Source organism: Lynx canadensis, chromosome D1, assembly GCF_007474595.2.
Source record: "Lynx canadensis isolate LIC74 chromosome D1, mLynCan4.pri.v2, whole genome shotgun sequence".
In the NCBI taxonomy this organism is placed as follows: Eukaryota; Metazoa; Chordata; class Mammalia; order Carnivora; family Felidae; genus Lynx; species Lynx canadensis.
Genome location: NC_044312.2, coordinates 110,795,151 through 110,819,567, shown reverse-complemented (window position 1 = coordinate 110,819,567; position 24,417 = coordinate 110,795,151). Strand labels below are relative to the sequence as shown.

At 63.4% G+C, this 24,417-nt stretch overlaps 3 protein-coding genes across 9 annotated transcripts in view; 1 reads left to right on the top strand and 2 right to left on the bottom strand.

Annotated features, from left to right (window-relative positions):
- Positions 1-2,292, top strand: part of CHKA (choline kinase alpha) — a 62,041-nt gene extending 59,749 nt beyond the window's left edge. For both annotated transcript variants that reach the window (XM_030330746.1, XM_030330745.1), the window contains one exon: positions 2,150-2,292. In XM_030330746.1, the coding sequence (XP_030186606.1) occupies positions 2,150-2,209 (60 nt within the window). In that variant the 3' untranslated portion in view covers positions 2,210-2,292. The remainder of the gene's footprint in view (positions 1-2,149) is intronic.
- Positions 2,293-4,745: 2,453 nt separating this feature from the next.
- TCIRG1 (T cell immune regulator 1, ATPase H+ transporting V0 subunit a3) lies at positions 4,746-16,113 on the bottom strand. Of its 5 annotated transcripts, XM_030330739.1 has the most exons (21): positions 16,043-16,064; positions 14,871-14,935; positions 13,550-13,670; positions 13,097-13,175; positions 12,214-12,434; positions 12,031-12,116; positions 11,392-11,518; positions 11,226-11,308; positions 10,970-11,063; positions 10,678-10,890; positions 10,013-10,157; positions 7,687-7,826; positions 7,448-7,605; positions 7,276-7,366; positions 6,576-6,694; positions 6,271-6,484; positions 5,868-5,996; positions 5,609-5,713; positions 5,412-5,529; positions 4,989-5,166; positions 4,746-4,897 (listed from the first exon to the last, which is right to left on the bottom strand). In XM_030330739.1, the coding sequence occupies exons 3-21, from the start codon at positions 13,664-13,666 to the stop codon at positions 4,819-4,821; spliced, it is 2,496 nt and encodes an 831-aa protein (XP_030186599.1). In that variant the 5' UTR covers positions 13,667-13,670; positions 14,871-14,935; positions 16,043-16,064; the 3' UTR covers positions 4,746-4,818. The 5 variants fall into 5 exon arrangements, with proteins under 5 accessions (XP_030186599.1, XP_030186600.1, XP_030186604.1 ...); XM_030330740.1 differs by lacking the exon at positions 14,871-14,935 and having other exon boundaries at positions 16,043-16,113; XM_030330744.1 differs by lacking the exon at positions 6,576-6,694 and having other exon boundaries at positions 7,276-7,347.
- Positions 16,114-18,985: 2,872 nt separating this feature from the next.
- On the bottom strand, positions 18,986-23,277 carry NDUFS8 (NADH:ubiquinone oxidoreductase core subunit S8). Of its 2 annotated transcripts, none has more exons than XM_030333636.2 (7): positions 23,221-23,277; positions 22,066-22,123; positions 21,925-21,975; positions 21,085-21,174; positions 20,813-20,985; positions 19,240-19,368; positions 18,986-19,157 (listed from the first exon to the last, which is right to left on the bottom strand). In XM_030333636.2, exons 2-7 carry the CDS (start codon positions 22,121-22,123, stop codon positions 19,026-19,028), a joined length of 633 nt encoding a protein of 210 aa, XP_030189496.1. In that variant the 5' UTR covers positions 23,221-23,277; the 3' UTR covers positions 18,986-19,025. The 2 variants fall into 2 exon arrangements, with proteins under 2 accessions (XP_030189496.1, XP_030189497.1); XM_030333637.2 differs by having other exon boundaries at positions 23,164-23,256.
- Positions 23,278-24,417: the final 1,140 nt, after the last annotated feature.

Genomic DNA, 24,417 nt, shown 5'->3' with positions numbered 1-24,417 from the left:
TGTGCATGACCTGTGTACTGAGAGCTGTAGAACATTGCTAAGAGAGCCTAAATGGAGACAGAGACCACATTCATGGCTTCAGAAGACTCAGTATTAAGAGTCTGTTCTTCCCAAACCGATCTCCAGAGTCTCCACGATCCCAGTCAAAACCCCCACAGGCTTTTTGGCAGAAACCGATAAGCTGATTCTAAAATCTATGTGAAACTAAAACTAAGGAACCAAGTCGGAAGACTCATTCTGCCTGATCTCGAGATGTATCGACACAGTGTGGCATTGGTGGAAAGACGGACGTCAGTCAAATGGAGCAGAGTCCACTGCCCAGAAATAGACTCACACGTAGAGCCAACCAGTATTCAACAGAAGGGCCGCAATAATTCGTTGGGGGAAAGAAAGGGTTATGTTTTCAAAACTGATGTGGGAACAACTAAATAGCCATATGGAAAAAATACTGAACCTTGATCTCCTGCCATACACAAAAGTTAACTTGAAAGAGAGAACAGACCTAAATGTAAAAGCTCAGACCACCACGTGTCTGGAAAACACAAGAGAGAAGCTTCCTGACCGAGGCAGAGATTTCTTAGGTTACATAAAGCACCGACCATAAAAGTAAGTTGGGCTTAATCAAAATGAAACACTTTGGCTCTTTGAATGACATCCTTAAGAAAATAAAAAGGCAAGCACAAACAGGAGAAGATGTTGCAAATTTGTATCTGACCAGGACTTGTATTTAGAATATAGAAAGAACTCACAACTTGGCAAGAAACCAAACCTCCTTTATAAACAGGCAAAAGATTGGGACGCTGCACAGAAGAGAAACAAACGGCCAGTACGCATCTCTTTGTCTGCATGCTGTAATTAGTGATAAAAAGAGATGCAAATCAAATCTTCAGTGTGATTCCCTACACACCTGTGATGGTGGCTAAAACTTTAAGACCCTGACAATATCAGACGTTAGCAGGAATGTGCAGCAGCCGGAACGGGCATACGTTGCCGAGGGGGCTGGTGAGAGGGTCCGGCCGGTCTGGAAGACAGTCCGGCCACACGTTTACCGTACAGCCCAATAGTCTACTGTGGCATCATGGATCCAGGAGACGTGAAGGCATACGTCCACGCCAGGACTTGGGTTCGGATGCTCACAGCAGCTTTCTGTGTGATAGCCCTGAAATGGAAATACCCTCCATGCCGATCGGATGAACGGATAAATGTGCCGTGTGAGGTCCAGATGATGGAGAAGTACCCCGCAGTAAGCCAGAATGGACCCAGATGCTCACCACAGCACGGATGAATCCCAGAAACGTTACACTGAGTGAAACAAGCCAGGCAAAAGGGTACAGACCGGGTGACTCCATTTATGGAAATCGAAATCGGTTCAGAGGCTGCCTGTGGCCAGGCGGCGGGGTGGGACCCGTGGAAACTCGAGTGTGCCGGAATATTCTTTATCGTAACTGTGGTGGTGCTGCTGAACTCGATGTATGCGTTTGTGAAAACTGTCCAACCGTGTGCACGAAGGAGTTAATTTTTGTGGCATAGAAGTTACACCCCAACACCGAATTGTGAACAGCGATGCTGTGATCTTCCGGCAGTTAGCGTCACACGCTTTTCAGTTTGGAGCAGGTGCTTAAGAGATCGCGTCGTCCACCCCGACGGATGGATGGGGGAGCAGGCCCAGAGACACACGGTGGCTTGACCGTTCTCGTTCTCGAATGCCCAGAACGCGAGACCAGCTTTTCTTACTTCCCTCTCTCATTCTGGGCAGTAATCATGCCGTAGGGGGTTCCAGAAAACCCATGGTGCGTCCTTTCTTGCACCTCTGTCCTCTGCTTCCTGACACCCCCGGGACCTTTTCCTTTGAGAGGGGAGCCTTTGTTTGCATCGTCGTCTGCAGCGTTCCGGTCGACAAGATGGCACACCGTGGCAGCGCACAAATACGTAGGCGGGGGTCCCGTCTGGATTTCAGGGCCAGGGTGGCCAGGGTGACTGAGCTTGGTGCCTGGGCTCCCGGACAGCCTGCGGCAGCCGGAGCTGTTCTGTTCTGTGCCCTTGGTGGTTGGGGCCCTGCCCTGCGGGGGCGGGGGGGGGGGGGTGTGCGGGACGTGGGCGGCTCTGGGCGGGAGTCCTTGGTGAGCCTGCCCTTCCTTGTGTCTCCTAGGACTATGCCCAGGCAAGGTTCGATGCCTATTTCGACCAGAAGAGGAAGCTTGGGGTGTGAGTGTGGGAGGCGCCAGCGGCTTCATCCCTGGACCGTGCAGGGGCGGCCGAGCCAGAGGGGCCCTCGGTGCTCCGACTGCCGTACCTGCGGCACGAAGGCTCGGATGTCTCGCTGCCCAACACAGATGTGTATGATACGAAAGACTGTATTAAAACTGAGTAACATTTATTTCATATCTTGTTTACGATTTCACTAGGACTCTGCGATGAGATCGGGAAGCAGAAATATAGTACAATAGTGCAATATCTCAGAATCCTTTTAATCTAGGCAAGGCATCTTGTGTCCGGGGCCTGAAGTTTTCAGTCAGATATGGCAGACAGCAAGAGTGAACCGTGTTCCTGCGGGTACTTTTTTTGGTTAACGTTGGTTTTTTCAAGGATGTGAATTAACGGCTGTGAGCACGGCAGCCAGGCTCTCTGGGGTAGCGAACGATGTGTGTAGACGCCGCTCGCTCCCGAGGGTGGCCCGTCAGCCGGGCCAGACTGTGACGTCGCTCTGCGGCCCGGCCGCGAGTCTCCGAAGCTGCTCCTTCACCTTCTGGTCCACGTGGCGGATGCACGAGACCGCAGACGGCTCGGGAGGGGGGTGAGCCGTTGTCTGCGTCCCGTGACCGTAGCCCCCGGGGACCGGTCAGGCCGGCGCGTCGCCCCCTAACCGGGCGCTTCCCCCGCCCTGCTCTCCTCCGTAACTGAATGTGCTTCTCTGACCCCGGCTTCGGGGCGGGCAGGCGGCTGTGGCCCACACAGAGCCCACGGCCGGCCGAGGAGCAGTGTGGGGTCCTGGGGACACACACGCCTCCCGGCTGCCTTCCCCGTGGAAAGCGGGGTTTGGCCCGAACGTCTGCAGCTTTTCTCTTCCTCCTCTGCCTCTGCTCGGGGATCCTGTGACCGGGCTGGCTGCCCTGGCATCGTCTTGCCCGGGGGCTCCCTCTGCTGGGGGCCGTGGGGCGCCGGAGGCCCGGCTTCGGCCCTCGGCCAGGTGCCCCCGCCCTCGCTGCCCCCCCGGGTCCCTGACGGGTCATTCTGGTGGGAAAGAGCAGCCAGTATACGGAATGTGGGGGTGTGGATGCAGTAGGCCTGTGACACCCATATATATTAAACGTCCTTTGGGATGATTTTTTTTTTTTACTCTGAACTCTTATTTGAATTGTTATTTTGTGCACACGTTTCTGCTACCAGAGATTGTACTATACAAACAATAAAAGCATACAAACCGCTTCTCACTGTCACCCTTGGGCGTGTCCTAAGTGTCAGGCAAGGCTCCCAACCCACCCCCATCCCCGTAAAGACCCCTAGAAGGATGTAGAAACTGGAAGCAATGGTGTATCCCGGAGGAAACTGAACGGTTGCTTGGCCAAGGCAGGAGGGACGTTTTCCACGATTCACCCTTCTAGACATTTAAAATTTTAACCAGGTGAATGTGTTTTGGTATCTGAGCAATAAACGGTCCCTCACGCCTGCGTAAGCTCTCACCCAGAGCGATGCTCCCCCCTCCTTCCTGTGCCCACCCAGGCTCTGCCCTGTGGCCCCGCCAGCCACACCCTCCCCACCGCGTCTGGGGACTCCGAGCGGGGCAGTCCTGGACCCAGGGGACGGGCTCCTCCCAGCAGCTGGCCAGATGAGCGCCAGGCCACCCGGCTTGCTGTGCCCAGGGCCTCGCTGGCCTCAAAGCGGCCTTTGTTCCCGGGGCCTCCTGCCGGAAGAACCACTTTGCAGCTCTTCGGCCCGAGCAAGCAAGGCCTCTGAGAAGCACCGGTGCTGCCTTCTAGCCGGTGGGGGGACCCAGGCCAGAAAGACATGTGAAATGCCATCATCCACCCCACCAGCCGGAGGATGGCCTCAGGGGAACAGGACCGGTCACCCAGGGAGGGATGGGAGAGACCACAACCTCCCCTGAAGGGGCGGTGGGGCCCGGAGGCCAGTTCAGCCTCAGCCCTTCTCTGCAGGACGGTGGCGTGTGTATGTATGTAATCACTGCCCCGTGTGGAATGCGTGCGTGCGTGTGCGCGTGCGTGTGCGTGTGCGTGTGTGTGTCCTCGCTTTGGACCATCGTGAGTGCCTGGGGTGGGGCTGGCACCAGGGCGTGGAAGTATTGGCCCATCTGTGCCAGACATCACCCTTCATGCCCAGAGTATCCGGAACGTTCTCTCACAGCCAGTTTGCGCATCCCGTGGATGAGGAGCTCACCCCCCACCAGCTCAGCCTGGTAAGACACTCATTCGGAACTAGAATGTGCTAGAAACATCTCTCCTGGGTCCTAGTTCTGCCCCTACTTCACCCCAAGGCTCTGGGATTACTGCAGATGTGCCGTGGGGCCTCTCCCCAACTTCTCAAGGCTCTAGATCCCACACCAGGGCCTCCCACCCCGCCGTACCCTGCACCAACCTCAGCTGCAAAGGAGGGGACGAGGGAGACGAGCATAAAGCAGGGTGCGGGGCCCACGACACCGGGAGTCCCGTGGGGGTGGGACCGGCGCATGCCCAGAGCCCGGCCCTGCCTGCCCAGCCCCCGGCACCGCAGACAGGACTGACACGCAGTTCCCAGCCGTACATCTTTATTTCTTGTCTCCGGAGCTAAGGGCAGGGACCGGGGTGCGGCCACAGACAGACACTAGTCCTCCTCTGAAGCGAAGGTGAAGGGGCTCAGCTTGTAGCCAGTGCCTGAGTAGAACTTGTTCTGAAACTCCACCCTGGGGGTGAGCAGGGGAGAGCCGGTGAGGGGAAGGCCCTGGCCCTCGCGCTGCGCCCCTCCACCCCGGGCCGGCCAGGCGGGCCGCTCACCAGTGCAGCCGCAGCGCGTGCAGGAAGGCCGAGAGCCCCTCCATCACCAGCAGGATAGCCACGGTCAACACGGCGAAGGCGGCGAAGATGGGGACCAGTGCCACGGCTGCCACGCCCAACTTGCGGCCCAGGCCCAGGCCCGAGCGCATCACCATGGCCCACAGGACCTCCGACAGCTCTGGGGGGTCGGGGAGGCAGCAGTGGAGGCCAGGGCCAAGGGGGTGCCCGCCCAGCCCCCGCGGCAGCCCGCCTTCCTGTGGAGCCGGTGGGGGATCTCCTCCAACATCCTCCCTTTACAGAGGGGGCACCGAGGCCCGGAGAAGTGACCCGCCCAGGCCACCCAGCCAGCAGCTCTGAGCGTCAGAGGCAGCCAGGACTCGAGCTGCGGCCGGCCAGCCCTCCCGCCGCGACCGGGTCACTCACGGGCGTGGGCCAAGCTCAAGGCCCAGAGGCGCAGGTAAGAGGCCGTGTTGGAGATGCAGCCCAGGCAGAACTCGATGGTGTGGATGGCCTGGTGCATCAACACCTCGGACAGGACAAACTGAGGGGCGGGCAGCTGTGAGGGGCGGGCCCGGAGGCGGCCGGCACCCCACACGCACACCCGGGGAGACCACACCCACCTCGGCCTCCTCTCCGTCCTCCGGGCACCCCGCTTTCTCCTCATCAGGGCCCCAGCCGGCCACGGATGCATCGGAGGAGTCCAGAATCCCGGACTTGTCCTCATCCTGGGGGTGGGGAGCAGGTGGCATGAGCAGGGACAGGGCCCCGGCCGCCGCCGCCGCCGCCGCCGCCGCCCGCTCGCAGCCCCTCGGAGGCCGAGAGGAGGCCGGGGTGGGGCCAAACCTCCCGGCAACCCCCCCGCCCCCCCGCCCCCCCTACCGGCTGTCGGCCAGCGGGCCCCCTCTGCGAGCGGCTGCGGTGCCGCCAGTGCAGGAACAGCGGGGTGCCGAGCAGCAGGACGGGCACCGTGACCAGGGCCAGGATCACCAGTGCTGACTGCACTGCCTCCTGCGGGGGAGGGGGTCCCAGTCACCGGCCCTCTCTGAGCCGCGCCGCGCACCCAGCCCGGGGCCCAGAGAGCCTGCGGCCGGCCCCTCCCCCGGGGACGTGGCTCCGCAAGGAGTCCTCGGAGGGGGGAAGCTTCCAGCACCCGCTGCGCCGGCCCTCCTTCCACCTCCCCGGCTCCCCGGAGGGGGGCGGTCTGACTCGCGTCCCCGATTCTCAGACGAGGCTCCGAGTGGCCCCGTAGTGGGTGTGGGCCGGCACCCCCGCGCCTGCGCACCTGCCCGTGGAAGAGGGGCTGGTTGGTGGGGCTGCGGGAGAAGAGGAACATGTTGATGAAGTGGATGAGGATGCTGGGGGCCGAGGCGGCCCTGGCGGCGTAGTCTTGCAGCCACTTGTAGACGATGAGGAAGACCAGGTAGCCGAACAGCCCCAGCAGGAAGACCAGCTCCGGCAGGGTCTCTAGGAGCAGCCGGTGCCACTGGCCGAAGTGCCTGCGCCGGGAGAAGGGCGGGGTCGCCGGGTCACCCACCGGGCCGCCCCGGCCCCGCCTGCCCCGGTGTCCCCCGGAGCCCGGGCCCTCACACGTGGTTGAAGACTCCCAGGACCACCCCGAAGGTCATGTGGGTGACCCCTAGGATGACGGACATCTTCATCTTGAAGGAGTTGAGGAAGCTCAGGTGGTTGACGGCCAGGCTCCAGATCTGGGGTGGCAGGAGGGACGGGTGTCACGCGGTGGGGGGGGGGGGGGGGGGCTCCCCGCCCGAGTCCCTCAGCGGCCCGTCTGCCCCCGTGGGGCCTCGGCACATCTGTGGCCCACCTGCCCGCTGTGGGGCAGCAGAGGGGAATGGCCCAGACCCCAGCTCTTCCTAGCTAGGGGACACTGAGCCTGTGATCTCCTGTGCCTCTGCTTCCTCATCTGTGAAATGGGGACGGTGCTGACGGGGCTGTCTAAGTATCCCATCACATCACATCAAGGGCACGGAACGGTGCCCGGCGCAGCAGGCCAAGAGCAAGCCGAGGGCCGCCCTTACTACCATACGCTTCTCCCCTTTCTGAAGCGAGGGGGGCCCCTCGTCCTTCCGGACCCCCGCGCCTCCTGTACCCGGCACCAGGCCCGGCACTCGGGAGGGGCTCGGTGAGCATGGCTGAAGGGCGGGGGCGGGGGGTTAGGGTTAACGTCAGGGTCAAGGTTGGGTCAGGGTTAGCGGAGGAGCCCCGGCCCGGCCCTCCCACCTGCCCGCACCCCCCCCCCCCCCCCGCGTGGCAAGTGGCAGGGACTCACGGGGTCGATGCCGAAGGGGTAGGGTCCCAGGAAGACGCCGCTGACGTTGGGGTCCAGGGCGAGCAGCGGGTGCTGGGCCAGGAACGCGTCACTGTGGCAACAGTACGGGGTGGGCGGGGGGCTGCGGGGGGCGGGGGGCGGGGGGGGCTGTGGTGCCGCGGCCCGGCCTCACCTCCAGTCCGACTGGGTGGCCATGGCCGCCACGCTCCAGCCGGAGGAGAAGATGGCAGTGGCGCGGCTGAAGCACTCGTTGTAAATGAAGCCGGTGTAGACGGAGAACAGGCCCATGAGCAGGAGCAGGTAGCGGCCGCTGAAGAAGGTCTGCCAGATCTGGGGATGGGGGGGTGGGGGGGCGCCGTGAGGGACCGCCCCGGGCCCCCAACCCACCCGGCCCCCCAGGCCGGCCCTCACCTCGTTCTGCGCCGACTTCACGGCCGGCCGGTTCTCCGTGAGCACCATGGCCAAGGCGAAGAGGAACATGAGCAGCCCGTGGCCCACGTCGCCGAACATCACGGCAAAGAGGAAGGGGAAGGTGATGATGGTGTAGGGTGCTGCGGGCAGAGGGGCCAGGCGGTCAGCCAGGGCCCCCAGGGACAGGCCCCGGGACCCCAGGAAACGTGGACGGGCGTTGGCGAGGCAGGGGCGCCAGGCCGTGTGTCTGCGTTCCAGAGCCCTGGCTGTGTGACGGTGGGCTAGCGACTTAACCTCTCTGAACCTCCGTTCCGACATCTATAAACCGGAGGTTCAATACCGCTGCTTCGTAGAGCTGCTGCCCAGGAGTTTATCAGGGCAGTACTGGTGGGCCGCAGCACTCGATGTGAACCGGGTCCTGCTGCTGTTAAAAGAGCTACAAGCATACACGCGGAAAGAACAGAGAGCCCGGTGGCAGTCCTGACCCACACATGGCAAGTTCCAGAAGGCCCAGCCGGTCGCTTAACCTCTGACGTCTCACTCTCCCTTCAGCGAAATGGGAAAAACCCCTAACGGGTGTTACGAGGACCACAACGCACATCCCTGTGAGGAGTGGAGTCGTGTCCCTTCCAAAACGATACACTGGAGTCCTAACTAACCCCCAGTCCCTCAGAGAGTGGCCTTAATTTGGAGGTAGGGTCTCTACAGACGTGATCAAGGGAAAAGGAGATCAGCAGAACAGGCCCTACCCCGCTAGGAACGGCGTCCCGATAAAAGGGGGGAAACTTGGGGGCGCCTGGGTGGCTCAGCCGGCTAAGCGTCCGACTCTGGATTTCGGCTCAAGTCATGATGTCGCGGTTTGTGCGTTTGAGCCCCGCGTCCGGCTCTGTGCTGACAGCGTGGAGTCTGCTTGGGATCCTCTCCGCCTTCCCTGCTCATGCTCACGCTCTCTTTCAAAATAGACTTTAAAAATTGGGGCGGGGGGGATTCGGACACAGACGCATTCCGTGGGAGAGTGCCGCTTAAACGTGAGGGTGGCCGTCTCCAAGCCAAGCACAGAAGTCGGCCTGGAACGGAGTCCCCGTCAGAAGGAAGCGGCCCTGCGGACACGGGGATCTCGGACTTCCAGCCTCTGGACTGGGAGACGAGAAGTGCCCGTGGTTTAAGCCCCCACCTGTGTGCTTTGCTGCACCAGCCCTGGCGGACTGATACCCCCCAAAGTGACTGCTCCGAGAGCTGGGGGCATTTTGTCAACTGGCCGCCTGGTGGTCAGGCTGCCCTAGCTGGACTGGCCTCTGTTAACACGGAGGAGCTGTGAGCACGCGAGACGGGAGGGGCCCAGGTCGAGCTCCAGGATGCTGACCCCGCGGGACGGCAGGCCCCGAAGGACTGCATGCGGCCCTGATCACCGTTCACTCGATGGTTCCATTCTCACGTCCTGCCTGGGCCACCTCGGGGAGGGTCCCGGCACCCTGCCTCTAGCCCCCTGGGTGAGGCAGGACCCTTCCTTGGCCAATTACTAAGTCCTCTCCAAAAACGGGCCCCACCGTGGTTCACCTCCTACACCCATTCTTTGGGCTCAGAGACCCACCGTGGTCCCCACCCGGTGACACGGGGGCCGCTGGGCCACTGGCTACACTGCAGCCAGCCCGCTGCAGGGAGAGCCGTGTCTGGAGGGAGAAGAACCAGGCAGGTGACAGACCAGGTGCCCCAGGACTGCAGAGGGGGCTGGGGAGGGAGGAGAGCCAGCCCCCTGTGGCCCCCCCGACTCCCCAGCCCTCAGTTTTCCCCCCTGCCCCTGCGGTCCCTGACTGGTTTCTCCCAGGAGCACCTCTCTTTAATTGAGTCCCCACCTCAGGGTGTGCTCCTGGGAGAGCCCGACGGCCCCCAATTCACGCTTCTCACCAACACGGTGCGGCCTAAAAGCGCATCAGTGGGCCGGCTAACTCTGGCCTCAAGGACTGCTGCCCTGCGATCTGACGACGGGCAGCCTTCCCAGCACCGCTCTGGGGGCCGAACTATGCGTCCCATTTTACAGATGTGGAAAGTGAGGCTCAGAGAAACGACGAAATGTGCCAAGTTAAGCGGGACCTCAAACCTGAGCTGTTTCTACGGCAAAACCTGTTCTTTGCACAGCCCCGCGCTGGACCCCTCGTAAGCCTCGCTAGGGGGTTTGCTGGGGATAAACACAAAGTTCCCACGCGGCCTCCCCTTGCCCCCCACCCCCACCCCCACCCCCACCCCGGAATGCTGGGAGCGTGCTTCTCAACTTAAGAGGGCGGGACGGGCCCAGTGGGGAGACACCGCGGGGCTCCACGGCTCTCACCGGGATTGACCTCCTGGTAGCGACCCACGCCGTAGGCGTCCACGATGCCTTGGAAGCTGGCCGTGAAGCAGTTGGTGCGGATGAGCGTGGGGGGCATGTCCCGGCAGGGGATGCGGTGAACCACGGCACTCACCCCTGCCTCGCTCTGGGGCACCGGGTGGACAGACAGAGGGATGAGACCGAGGGCGGGGACCTTCAGGGACCCTTCCACGCGCCCAGCCAGACCCGGATGGAGAGGCGGGGCTCCCTGGGCGGGCGCCTGGGAGACTCGGGACCGCTCCTCCCCTCTGTGAGAGAGGTCGACCAGCCCCACCTGCCCCAGCCGCGGGAGATCCAGGGAGAGCCTGAGATGAGCTGACCCAGGAGAGGGAGCCCCATCGCCACACGTGAGAGCCGACGGGGCGCCGGCAGACGGCCGTGACACCCATTTCACGGATGCGTAACCCGAGGCTCCCTCCGACGGCCCAAGATCCCCCGGGCCGGGGCCTGCTGAGCTGGCCTCCAGGGTGCTCTGGACCGTCCCAGGGCTTCTACGACCTCGGGATGGCCGAGGCCATCAGGGCAGCCTCCCCGGAGGAAGGGGAGGGGGGGGCCTGGCCAAGGCACGGCGCCGGGAACGGGCACCTGCCTGGCAGAGGGGGCGGTGGGAGACCCGCCGCACTCACCGAGCCGTCCTGCAGCGCCTGCCGTAGGGTGGGCAGGTCGCGCGCGGCACACCAGCCCTCGGCGATGAGGCACTTGTGCGTGGCGCTCACGCTGCACTGGTTGAGGGCCAGGTACACGGCCTTCATCTTGCGGATCTGCACCTGCCAGGGCGGCAGCAGCTGCTGCACGCGGGCCAGCACCTGGCTCAGGAAGCGTTCCGTCTCCCCCAGGACCTGCGGCCGGCGCGGGGTGGGGGTTAGGCGGAGCAGGGGTGCGGCGGGCGGGGCGTCCGGCCCGGCCCCCAGCGCCCACCTCCTGCAGCTCGTGGCTCTGCTGCTGCACCTGCTGCAGGGCCCCGAGGCGGCCCTCCTCGTGCTCCGCGTACGGAAAGATGTGGCAGTGGAAGCTGGCAGGGAGGAGGGGTGACGTGAGGGGAGGCCCAGGGGGCTCCGGCTGGGCAGAGGCGGAGTCTAACCAGAGCGGGGGACAGGGCGGTGACAGGCAGGGGCCTGGGCACAAGCGCGGTGGGCGCCCAGCCCCTCCCCCCCCCCCCCCCCCCAGATCTCACCAGTCCGTGATCTTGCGGATCTTCTGCCCTATCTGCTCGCCCCAGTAGGAGATGAGGAAGGTCATCCACGTCGAAGGCTCGCCCTGCGGGAGGGGGGCCCACTGTACCTGCGGTCCTGGCCCCCCGCCCGGGACGCACCCCCAGCCCGGGCCTCCCCGGCCCTCACCGTCACGGGGTCCTCTAGCTGCCGTTCTGTCTCCCGGAAGCTGGCGATAAGGAAGCCACGACAGGCCCTCCAGAGCAGGCGTTCGAGGGCGGCGGCCTTGGAGGGCTCCACGGCACCTGCCACAAAGCTGCCGGGCCGGCCGGGCTGGGCGGGGGCCGCCCCAGCTTCCCCCTACCTAGCCCCGGCCAGGCCCCCTGTTCGGGACAGTCTGCCAGGCACGGGTGCCCTGCTCCCAGGGAGAAGGCCGGAGCCTCCCCACCCCGGCAGGGCCCAGAAGAGGAGAACCCGGCGCGCCTGGGTGGCCCGGTCGGTTGGGCGTCCGACTTCGGCTCAGGTCGTGATCTCACGGTCCGTGAGTTCGAGCCCCGCGTCGGGCTCTGTGCCGACAGCTCGGAGCCTGGGCCTGCTTGGGATTCTGCGTCTGCCTCGCTCTCTGCCCCTCCCCCGCCCACACTCTGTTTCTCTCTCTCTCAAAAATAAATAAACATTTAAAAAAAAGAGGAGAACCCGCCCCGAGCCACGGAAATTCTGGGCCAGAAGGAGGAGGCCGGGGGGCAATCTGAGGGTGGGCGAGGAGAGCGCCGGACAAGGAGTCAGTCAGGGCCTCCGGCTGAGACGCTTGAAGCGCCCCCTACTCACTTGACTCTCAGGTCCTGGTGCGGGCCCCCGGGGGGCTGGAGCAGGGGGATCCTTTCCGAGGGCCCGTCGGCGTGGGTGGCTGCCAACTGGGAGCCGAGAGGCAGCGTGAGCCCCGCGACCGGACGCGGGCCTGGCACCCCCAGCCCCACGCGAGCCTCCCCGCCTCCCCGGGCTGGAGCTGACCGGCGGGCTGCGGCCCTGGCCCAGCACGGCAGCGTGCAGCCGCAGCTGGTGCAGCTGGACCTGCAGGGACTGCTGGTTGCCCCGCACGTCCCGGAGCTCCTGCGCCAGGCGGTCCGTCTCCTCCTGGATGCGCAGCAGGTCCCGGGGCGGGGGCGCGGGCAGCCTCCCCTCCGGCCGGGACAGCACCTGCCCGGCCCGCCGCACCTCCTCCTGCAGGAACACTGGGTGCGGAGGGTCGGGGTCAGGGGAGGCCGTCCGGGGGCCGACACCGGCTAGTGGCCACCGTTAGCCGAGGGCTGCCTGATGTCTAGGGGGTCCCGGATGCCGCCCCAAACTCCGCTGGCCACCAGCTAATCGATTCACTGGATCCAAGACCCCCAGAAAAACCCCAGGCCAAGCCTGTATCTCCTCCCAAGCTTGTGCGGGCTGCTTGCCCGCTCCAGTGCCCTGGCCACGGCCCCTGCCCAGGGCCTGGGCCCCACAGTGGTGGTCCAGGGCAGGGGTCCCTCTTGTCCGGGTTAGAGAAGCAGCAGCTCCTTGGGGCACCTGCCCCTGGATACTGGCCTCTGCCCACCCCAGTCCATCTGTAGCAAAGAAAGCTCTGTCTGAGCCCCTCCCCTGCTTAGAAACCATGGTGGCTGCCAGCAACCACTGGATGAATTCCTAGGCCCTCAGGCGGTATTCGAGGTCTCTTCCCAGCAAGCCCCATTGTCAAGAACGCCCCCACAGACCCCAGCTGCCCTATCCCGGCTCTGCAGGGCCTGGCCTGGACCTCTCTTCTCTGCCTTCCACCTGGGGCACCAGGACTCTTCCTTTCAGGCCAAGCTCGACTGGCACCTCCCCCAGGAAGCCTGCCTGGGATGTGGGCCCGGGGCCAACTCACAGAAGGTTTTCTCCAACTCTTCGCAGCGTCGAACATCCCCCACGAAGCGTCTCTGGAAGGCGCTCACCGAGGCATTGAGCTGTGGTTGCCGCACAGAGGCGTCAGTTTTCTGGGGAGGGGGCCGGGGAGGTCCCCACCCAAGGGCCCAGGCTTGGCTCTCTACAGGCCATGGCTGCCTCCCCCTCCCCCCACCAAAAGGTGTGAGGACACCGTGAACCTCCAGATGCCCAGCTGGAGACGGACCAGGCTCTGCGTGCCCCGGGGACGGTGTGACGGGGCCCAGGAGGCGAGATGGCCTCAGCCGTGCGTAAGGCTGGCCTTTCAGGGAGCAGAGGGCCTACGGCAGAGGCTGCTGGGATTCAGGCACAGCCAGGGGCCGTGTGGGGGTGGCGGCGCACCATCTAGGATGCCTAAGGACAAGCCCCGCCCCCACGCGCGTCCGGCCCCACTCACGTCTCTGAACTCCACGAGACCCAGCTCGCCAAGCTGGCTCACGCAGGTATAGGCAGCGGAGGTGGGCAGGAAGAGTTGCACCAGCACGACCTCCTCGCTCCGGAACATGGAGCCCATGGTCCTGTGGGACGGGCAGGGGGTGAGGGCTCAGTCGGCGGGGACCACAGACGGCTCCCCGTCGAGTAGGGATTCCGTCCGCCGCGGCTCAATCCATGGAAGGTCCCGCTACCAACCCCATCTGACAGACGGGGAGACTGAGGCCTGGGAGCCTCAAAGGGGTGCTGCGGTCACACAGGAAATAAGCGTGCAACTGGGAGCGGACCGACCTCACTCCAGCTCTTTCCCAGCGGCCTCTGCGCTGTCCCGGACACCCACCCCTGACCGCTGGTGGCACCGGCTCTTCTCACACTTGCCCTCTGCTCCCACTGTCCCTCCTCTGTGGCCTGCCCTCACCTGGGATCCTGATCACCCTCGGCGCCCCAGGCCAAGGGTCACCTCCAGCAGCCGGCCTCCTAAGTGCCACGGCCCTTGCTGGCCATGAGCCCTTGTCCTCCTACACCAGGGAGCGCCCATCCGTGACCCAGACACCCAGCACTGAGGTCGGGCCTGTCCCCACGGGCAGCTGGAGCCCTGCTCCCTCCCTGAGGTGTCTGGGTGTGTGCTGAGGGGGTGGGGTCTCCGCCGGCTCCCCTCACTGAGGCCCGAGATGCCTGGCGGCAGACATGCCCCTGAGGCCCGGACTGCTTGGCAGCTGCTGTCTACACTGGGGCGGAACAGCCTCCCAGGTGTCGAAATCCACAAAATGAAACTGGAAACTGACACGGGCAGGAAGGGCCCGCCGGGGCCCTGCCCAAATGCCGAGGGAGGAGGCCCCGCAGATGCCCTGGCCCACAAGCCAGGACTCCACGGCCCCCGCTCTGGGGGCCCAGGGCCAGCCACTTCCCCTCTGTGGGACTCAGTCTCCTTAGCTCTCGAACTGTGGGGGAAGGGGACAGACACGAGTGAGGTCCCCAACTGAGAGGGTGACCAACTGGCACCGAAGGCCCTGCCGGCTGTCTGGGCCGGTTGGGGCCAGCCCAGCTGGTCACTTCCGCCCCCCCGGGGCCTGGGTTACTTCAGTCTAATGAGGGAATGCAGCCCCGGCCCCAGCCTGGAAGAGGAGAAAAGGCTGAGAGGCAGCCCGAGGCCGCAGAAGCATTGGGCCCTGGACAGGGAGGGGTGGGCAGGAGGGGCTGGGTTCCATCCCCAGAAGGCCAGGGACCAGGGTTCAGAGCCCCGCCCAAACTGTGACTGGCTGTGTGACCTTGGGGGAGTCTCTCACCCTCTCTGGACTTTCACTTCCTCTTTGGGTAAATGGGACTTGGCCAGCCCGAGGAGAGACAGGACCTGGGTAGGGAGTAAAAATAATGAGAGTTTACCCATACTACCTCTTGAGCCTAACGGCAATCCTGGGGGGAGAGGACCCCGTAGGCCTGTTTTACAGACGGGTCAATGCACTTGGAGAGTTGAGGTCTGGGATCAGGTGGTCAGCAGGTGGCCGAGCCAGGCAGGAGCCCGGCCCTGGGGCTGCGGGTCTGGAAGTCCCAGTGCACAATATGTGCTCAGAGGAAATATGTGTTCTCTGCCCTGAGCACCCTGAAAGGCTGGAGGGTTGTAGGGAACCAGGTCTGGGGATCCAAGGGTCCAGCGGCCCCACGCTGCACCCTTCACTCACAGGGCCTCACCCTCGGCAATTCCCTTGGCGACAAGGACAAGCTGGGGTGCGCCCGGTGTGTAGGGAGCTGGTCAGACCCCTCCCCCACATTTTAGGACTCCACTGGCTCACCCCTTCCCCCCATCCTCCCTGGCCCCTACCCAGGCCAGGGGCCACCCCAGTCCCTTTGATGGAGCAAATGAAGTTTCCTCAGTTCTGTGGCCTTCAGGGTCCAGACTGCAGCCCTCTCCTCACTCTATATCCCCTCCTTCTGGTCCCTCAAGGACTGAGGCCAAGGCCAACTCCAGGAACCCCCAGATCTCTCCTCTAAGCCCCTGACCCAGAGGTGAAAGCTGGACCGGAGGGGAGGGCCTGAGGCCTCTTCTATTCCAGACCAGTAGGCTCTGGAGCTGGAGTGACCCTATTTGCCTCTAGCTCTCCCTCTTTGTAGTTGGGTGGGCCTTAATTTCCTCATCTGTAGAATGGGTCCCGCCCTCCGAGGAAGATGCCACAGAGAAAGCTCTGAGCGCCACCAGCGCGCCACCAGGCCCAGCGGAGTTGGGCTCAGTAGTTAGTGGCTGTTAACTCCCCATCTTCCTCTTCCTCTTCTCTTCCCCCCCGCCTCCTCCTCGCCACTGTGGCCCCCACCAAGGCCTGACACCCGGCGGGCGGGCCGGCAGACTGAGTCTCATCCACTGATCCAGCTGGGTGGGGGTTCCAAGATCCCCTTCCGGGCGCAGGGCGAAGCGAGGGTGGCAGACGGGGCTGCGGGCTCTGCAGACCCCTGCCGGGGCACTCACCCCCGGGCCAGCAGCACGCGGCGCCCCTCGGCTCTGCGCTCCGCTCCCGGCACTGCGCTCCCCGCCGCGGCGCCCACGCAACTCACTTTCCCCGGCGGGCGGGGCCGCGAGGGGCGGGACCACGGAAGCCCCGCCCCGCCCCGTCCCGTCCGGGCCCCGCAGTCCCCACCCGGAGTCCCGCGAGCCGCTGGGAGAGTCGCCGGGCTCCGGCTGCGACCCCGCCCGCCCTAACTTCCTGGGGGACCATTGGAGGAGTGTGCCGAGGGGCCCAGAGACCAGAGCGCGGACACAGACCGGCGCCGACCGCGCACGCCTACGTGGCCAGGGGTGCGGGGAGGCGGCCGGGGTAGGGCATGGGACGCCCCCCCCCCCCCAGCCTAGAGGCCTATGGCTGAAGGGACGCCAACACGCTGAGGTTTGGGCTCCAAGAGCCGTGTGTCCCCCGCACGCTCCCTCACCTCCGGGACCGCCGCCGCCTCTCATGAGACCACAGTTGCACCGGATCCTTTCACCTTCCTGCCTCTGACCACCCGGGGTAGGGATCTAAGCTCCAGGCCCAGTGCTCTGTGCCCTTGGGTAGGTGTTCACCCTCTCTGGGCCTTTTTCCTCAATGGCAACAGGACACGGAGGGCCGGGCCATGTTATGTCCTTCCACTCAGGGCTGGGCGCACCCAATGTTAGCTGTCGCTCCCCCCCCTGCAGCTGGGGGCGCCCTGGAGACTTTGGTCCTGCCCCAGCACCCCTGAGCTGAGGTTCACACCTGCCCGGCTGCCTGCACTTTGGACGGGCCAGGACCATACCCACCGGGGACAGGAGGTGCAAGGGGCCCCTCAACTCTAGTGATCCTTGAATCCCACATGGCAAGGTCCTCTGAGGGGTGGAGTGGTGGGCAGATGGAGCCCCAGAGCTGGGGGTGGAAAGTACGGCCAAGGTCAGTGTCCTCTGAAAAGTGGGGGCCCCCATCCTGGGGCACTGTAGGTCTATTTCCAGGGTGGGGAGGACCCCTCAACACAACCAAACAGCACCAATGGGGGCCTCAGGTCAATACCTCCTGGTGCAGGGGAGACCAGGACCCCACTGTTACAAAATGGCATTAGAGGTGCTGCACACACACTCACACACACACACACACACACACGCGTGCGCGCGCGCGCAGTTTCTGACAAGTCAGAAGGGGGAAGAATCCAGTCAGGAGCTGGATAGCCTGACTCATTTTTAATTTTTTTTTTTTTTTTTAATTAGAGAGAGAGCGCGAGAGCGGGAGAGGGAGGGGCAGAGACAGACTCTCAAGCAGGCTTCACGCTCAACACGGAGCCTGACACAGGGCTCGACCCCGTGACCTCGGGATCGCACCCTGAGCTGAAATCAAGAGTTGGACGCTCGATCCACTGAGCCACCCAGGCGCCCCCTGATCCATTTTTAGAAGTGTTCTGTTTCTCTGTGTACAAATATAGGCTCCGTGACAATTATCTAATGCTGGTTCTACCTGGGAAAAGTGAAATTAGAGGTGATTTAGGAGTTTTTAAATTTTTTTTTTCAACGTTTATTTATTTTTGGGACAGAGAGAGACAGAGCATGAACGGGAGAGGGGCAGAGAGAGAGGGAGACGCAGAACCGGAAACAGGCTCCAGGCTCCGAGCCATCGGCCCAGAGCCCGACGCGGGGCTCGAACTCACGGACCGCGAGATCGTGACCTGGTTGAAGTCGGACGCTTAACCGACTGCGCTACCCAGGCGCCCCTAGAGGTGATTTAGGAGTTTTAAGCCTGCCTCATTACTGCAGAGCTCGGCATCCCACAGCCACCGGGGCTGGCCGGGGGCAAGGCACACAGACACTTCCCGGGGGCCGGTCTTCCCTTCCAGGCCCGCACTCACTCCTCAGCTCTGCACCTTGTTCCTTAGGCTGTGGGGGCCCAAGCGGGTCCTGGGCCACCTCAGCACCAGATGGCCCAGCTAGCAGCAGTGAGGAGAAAAAGGGGTGTCCTGGGGAACGAGTTGGGGAAAGGCTGGGGTTCTTTGCTACAGGCCTTCTCAGAGCCTTGAACGTGGTCACACGCGGTGCCTATCACAGAAAGAGGGCACTTGGGGCATTTCCCGCACTGACTGGTTCACAGAACACCCTCCTCTCCCTTCTTTCCGTGAAACATCACGGGTGGTTAGTGTTTTGTAAAAAGTACTTTTGGAAATGACGGAGGAGGGGGACTCAGATCTCCGACCGAGTTAGTTTTCATCGGACGCATGCTGTGTGATTCTGAGCCGGTCACTTCACCTCTCTGAGCTGTCTGCTCACAGCTGAGAATATACTGAAGTCCCTCCGCAGGCCCTGGCACTGAGTTCGAGGGAGCCGTCTCTGACGATTCTGTCCACACGGGGCTAGCGTGTGGCCCCACGGGGAAACCACGCCGCTGCCGGGATTGCGAAGCCGGAAGTTCTGAGCAAGCAGAAGCCAAGCCGGCAGCCCGGCCTGGGGAACTTGGGGAGGAAAGGGGATGTGGCTGGAGATGAGACAAGGCCAGCTCAGGCGCAGCGGGGTCTGTGTCACCTCCTTGTGACAGTTACCCACCACCCCCAGCAGGCCTCTCCCTGCCCCCAGGGAGGACAACGCCCTGGCCTGAGTTTCTGCGGTTGATGTACTTCTGCCTGAGGCTCTGGCAGGCTCCATATCCGTAGGGTGGAGTCGTGGGAGGCCCTCGGGCAAGGGCAGGTCCAGCCCCGACCCTGTGGGCACCCAGGATTATGGGAATAGCAGACCCCAGGCCGAGCCTAGAGGCATCGCCCGGAAGACGGGTGTGCAGCAGGGCCGCTCTGGGCTGACAGCCACAGGGAGCCCCAAAGGGGCCCATAGAGTCCCACAGGGAGGCCGGGCCACCTCTGGTGGCCCCACTGAAGGACCTGTCTTGGGGAGGAGTCCACAGGCCGTGGCCGGGATTCAGGACAGAGGCGGTGCGGGAGGGCAGAGCTTTTTTATTGGGCCGCGGGGGGCGTCAGCGGTACAGGTAGTCGGCCTGGATGTTGGCGGCGATCTCGGCCTCCCACTTGTCCCCGTTGTTGAGCAGTTTCTCCTTGTTGTAGAGCAGCTCCTCGTGTGTCTCCGTGGAGAACTCAAAGTTGGGGCCCTGCAGGCGGGGGCGGGGCGGCCACGTGAGGTGGCTCCAAGGCGCCGCTGCCCCGGCCTCACCCAACCCCATGCCCACTCACCTCGACGATGGCGTCCACGGGGCAAGCCTCCTGGCAGAAGCCGCAGTAGATGCACTTGGTCATGTCGATGTCGTAGCGCGTGGTCCGGCGGCTGCCGTCGGCCCGCGGCTCGGCCTCGATGGTGATGGCCTGGGAGAGGGGCACGGGGCACTCCTTACCCTTCGTTCCTGTCCCCTGTCTGCCCTGTCCTGGAGGGGTTGCTCTGGGGCCACGGAACAGGTCCTGCCACCCACTTTCAGCCTGATGTGCCTTCCCTGCCGCCCCTCCCAGGAGGCCCCCGTCACACAGCCTAGCGTGTGCCCTGGCTGACATTTTTCTTGTTTGTTAACTGCCGCCACCTCCCGCCTGAGAACCTAAGTCCCACGAGGGGAGGTCTGTTGCCTACTCAGTTCACTGCAGGGCCTGTAGCCCGGAGAGGGGTCTTCAGGACTAGCCCAATGGCTGTCGGTTGCACGCTGAACAGCTCTCCCATCTATGTCTGGTTATCCCCCTTTGAGGGATGAGCAAATTCAGGCTCAGAGAGGTTGAGGGGCTTCCCAAAGCCACACAGCAAGTGAGGCTCAAAGCCCAGACCCGAAGGTAGGTCTTTAACCCTCAGTTTCTGGGTACGGCTGTGTGCCAGCAGGGAAAAGGCCAACCTCCCACAGCCCGAAGGACCTTCCAAGGGTGTGCCAAAGGCCTTCACGTGCCCCCCAGCAGTGTAATGCCCACATTCAGTGGGACCCTAGACTGGTAGCCTTGCTTCTTTGTGCCTCAGTTTCCCTGTCTATAAAGACAGGGATGATCACCTCTGCACCCTAGACTGATGTAAAGATAAGTCATGAGCTGGAACAATGCCTGATCCGTGGACGCTGCTCACTGCCCGGTGACTGTTACCACCTCTGCTGTCTGGGGACTCTTCTCTGTGCGCCGGGGTGGCTGGATCAGAGACATCGAGGCCACCGCGCATGGCCTGGAGCAGCCTCGGCAGGGGGGGCGGGATCACTGTGTGGTGACGAGTGACCACGGTGCCCGCTGGGGCTCCGGCTGGGCACGCCCACGGGCCTGCCCAGGAGCCTCAGCTGATGTTTCGGTTTCTCCCCTAACAGCCCCCGCCTCTGGGTGGTCCATGTGGGACCCTCCAACAGAACTTGGGGCCGGGGGCTCCAAGGAGAAGCAACCAGGGGCAGGGAGGGCCTCAGCTGCGGCACGCGTGTCCTCAGGGCTGGCGCTGTGACAGGCACACGTGCACAGCTCCTGAGACTGCTGCTGTGTTCGGGGCAAAAGCGGAGACCTTCAGGGGCCGCCCCGTGGCTCCCAAGCCCAGGTTTCACGCCGCTGACCAGATGCCCAGGCGCGGGACCCACGTGGGTCGTGTCACGTGGGTCACGCGGCCCGCTCAGGGCCACAAGCCTGCCTCCGATGACTCACTAACGCTGAACCGGCCCGGCAACAGGACTCAGAGAGGGAAAGGGGCTTCCCTGGGGACACAGCCAGCAGGGGGACCAGAGTTCGGGCCCCAGGCTGCCCAGCTTCCCCCTCTCCGCAACAGGCTGCAGCCTCCTCCTCGAGGGCAGGGGCCGCAGTGGCTCACCTGGGCGGGGCAGACGGCCTCACAAAGCTTGCAGGCGATACAGCGCTCTTCTCCGGACGGGTAGCGGCGCAGTGCATGCTCCCCCCGGAAGCGTGGGCTCAGCGGGCCCTTCTCGAACGGGTAGTTAATGGTGGCCGGTTCCCGGAACAGGTAGCTCAGGGTCATGCCCAGGCCTGTGGGCAGCATGGGCGTGGTGGTGGGTGGGGGCCCCTCCTCCCCCAACAACCTGTGCCCACGCCCCGCCTGTGCGGCCCCTTCCCCCCAGGGCCCACCTCGGATGAGCTCAGTCCACAGCAGGGTCTGAGCCGCCCGGTCGGTCACCGACTTCATGTCCATCGAGGTCTCCCGCATGTTCACGAACTCTGCAGGGGAGGTGAGCGGAGGGGCCGTCGTGATAGGGCTTCTCACAGCCGCACATGCCCAAGTCCCCCACGAACCCGACTCAAGGAGAAAAGGTTCGGACCCTGCGTCGGGCTCTGTGCTGACAGCTCGGAGCCTGGAGCCTGCTTCGGATTCTGTGTCTCCCCTCTCTCTCTGCCCCCCCCCCCCACTCCGGCTCTGTTTCTCTCCCTCAAAAATAAATAAACATTCAAAAAGAAATTAAAAAAAAAAAAAGGGCCTGGTCTTCCTTCCAGCTGGACCTCCCCCCAAGGGCCTGTTCGCTCACCAAAACTTCCCACCTCAGCAAGCTCGGAGAGGCCTGCCTCTGGCCCTGGCCAATCCTTGCCCACCTTTCCCTGTGTCTGGGCAGCCATCTGAGCCCAGGAGTTGAAGGGGGCTGGAAGGGGCTTGGGTGGTGGGGTCCTGGTGAGGAGGATGCACACCCAAGGCTCACACCTGGCAGTCCCCTGCCCCAACACACCCCCTCCCACCTGTGCCACGCAGGGTAGCTCTGAGATGCCCCTGTGTGGCCACAGGGAAGGCTCCCCACCCCCTAACTGACAGACCCTGCCCCCATGAATCATACTCAAACTTGATCGTCATGACAGAGCAGAAACGGAGGCTCAGAGAGGGGGAGCCTCTGGCAAAGCCAGGACTAGAACCCAGGCTTCCTCCCCTGCCTCTGGCAAATTCCTGATCAGGAATGAGGCTCAAGGTGCCCCGGGACTCACTGTAGGTTGCTGCCACCGTGCTGCTGTGGAGGCTCCGGCCACTGGGGTGCCCTGGAAGGAGGGGGATGACGCTGTCAGCGGCGGCCTCACATCGGGAGGCTGGGCCCCCCCGCGCCCCAAGAAAGGCTCCCCTGGTCCTACCTGCACGTGCGGCCTGGGCCAGGGCCCGAAGCAGCGTAGCTGTAGTCAGGCAGTGCATCTGCGGGCGTGAAAACGGAGGGAGACACGGGTGGGTCCCAGACCTGTCCCCGCAGGAAGTCTGGCACTGCGGGAGCCCTGACCCCAATGTGTCACCTGGTCTCCTATTCCCCCCATTCCTGTCAGAGGCACACAAGGCCTCCCTGTTCCCAGGTGTGGCACCTCTCAGCCCTCCAAACCTGACTCCGCTCAGCGAGGCTAAGATTTAGGGAGTATCTGTGGGCCCAAGTTCCATCTAGCTCACCTTCTAAGAAGTCTTTAAAATCCATCCCTCCTCTCTTCCCCGATCGGTGCTCCTGCCTCCCACCTCTCCCCTCCCCTGTTCATCCTCCCCAAAGCTGACCCAAACAAGCTGGCCAGCAGCCACCAGCACCGACAGCCCACTGTGTCAGGCACTGGGCTAGGGGGTCACACACACTGTCATATGGTCCTTACAAGGATCCCTCGTGAGAGACACAGAGAAGCTGAGGCTCAGCCATGTTAAGTGACTTGTCCGAAGTCACACAATGGGGGTTGAGGGGTGGAGAGAGTGGGACCGGTGTGGAACTCCTGCACACCCACAGTCCACCCCCGTTGGAAACCCTTTTAAAGGCTTAAATAACCCTCAGGACCAAATTCTTTTCCCCAGCATCAAGGTCCTTCTGGACCGGTCTCCTAGCCTGCCAAGTGACCTTGGGCGGGGGAGGTCATCTGACATGTTTTCTCATCTGTGGAATGGGGGCCACGAGAACGAAGGGAGGTGTACATGCCCAGAGCTTGGCATCTGGCCGAAGCTCGAAAGTGCCCTTCCCGTGATCTGTGACTTGTCTCGGGCCCATCTCTTAGGACCGCTGACTCCAGCGCCAGGCACCTAGCCCAACATCTGCCCGACCTTCGCCGTGACCTCTGACCCCACAGACGCGGGCGGGGCATGCGCCTTGACGGTGCCGGGTCACGCGTCCGCTCGCGGCGCGCTGAAGGACACCCGGGCCGCGCGTCGTGAGCAGACCGAGATGAAGCCTGGCGCAGAGTCGACGGGGCCGACGAGAGCACCGCACTCACCCCCCGACGCCGCGCCGCCGAGGTCCGGCTTCTAACAGCTGACCCCTGAGCACCCACCTTGAAGCGCTGCCTCTCCTTCCCTTGCTGAGCGGCCTGTCCGCCGAGAGGCGGAGCCTACACACTGAGACGCTGCCATTGGGCCGGCTGGTTTCACCTTTTCCGCGCTCATCTTTTACGGCGTACTCTGATTGGCCAATGGTGCTCCTGAAAGAGGCGGGATCCAGCAGCATCTTTCCTCTGATTGGCTAGGGGAGAGCAGGCACTTGAAGTTGCGTAGGGCGCCTCCATGTTGGGTTGGAGAGGCCAATAAGCGAGGAGCCCCCACCACCGCAGGCGGGACATCCGGGGCGTGGCTTAGGAAGTGGCTCCGGGTCGGACCGGACGTCCCGTGCTGGAGGCCGGCAGCTCACCGCAGCGGGTTGTGTGTGATAACGGTGCTGAGAATTGCGGCCGGCAGTGATTCCGCGGGAGCCGTGTCTGCTCGGCGCTAAACCTTTACCCAGGAGCTCTGTATGGAGGATTATTCTCGCCTTACAGCTGGGGAAATGAGGCACGGGCTGCAAAGTGCGGCCGCCTGAATCCCACCTTGATCTGTGTGACTCGGGATCCTTGTCCCTCAACAGCCACCAAACCTGTTTCCTCCCAGTGGATTGATTGTGTGGCAGAGGGCCCCCGGAGGTTGCGGGCACCGAGAAGGCCCTTGGGACCGCCTCTGTGTTTTGGGGAGAATTGGGAGGTGGACATGAGGAAGGCTTCTTGAATGATGTGATGTCCAGGCTGTCCGCGAGGAGGAACAAGGCAGTCCAAGGGCAGAGCAGGCGTGCCCACGTGCGCGCAGAAGTCCTCCTGAAAGGGAGCACGCCGGGTGTGGGGGCACAGGGCCATGGCGGAGCCCCCCAAGGACTCGTGTGGGTCCTGACTCGGCGGGCCACTGAAGGGACTCAGGCTGAGGGGTGGAACGGTCCAGCTTGGGAAGCTCCTCGGGTGCCCTGAGGTCGGGCCCACGGGGAAAGGGGAGGTGATAGATGGCCCCGGGCCTGGTGTTCCGTGTGTGCATTGGCAGGTTCTACAGCATGATACAACCCTCAGGGCTTTTCTCAAAGATGGGACTTGGGAGGTGAGCAGGGAGTGTTGAGCAGGGATCCCCCAGGGTTTAGTTTGGTGGGTGAGCGGATGAGGGACCCGTTTCATGGCGTCAGGGCCCCGGAGGGTGAGCAGGACAGGGAAGAGGGTGAGTCCGATGTGGGATGTGGT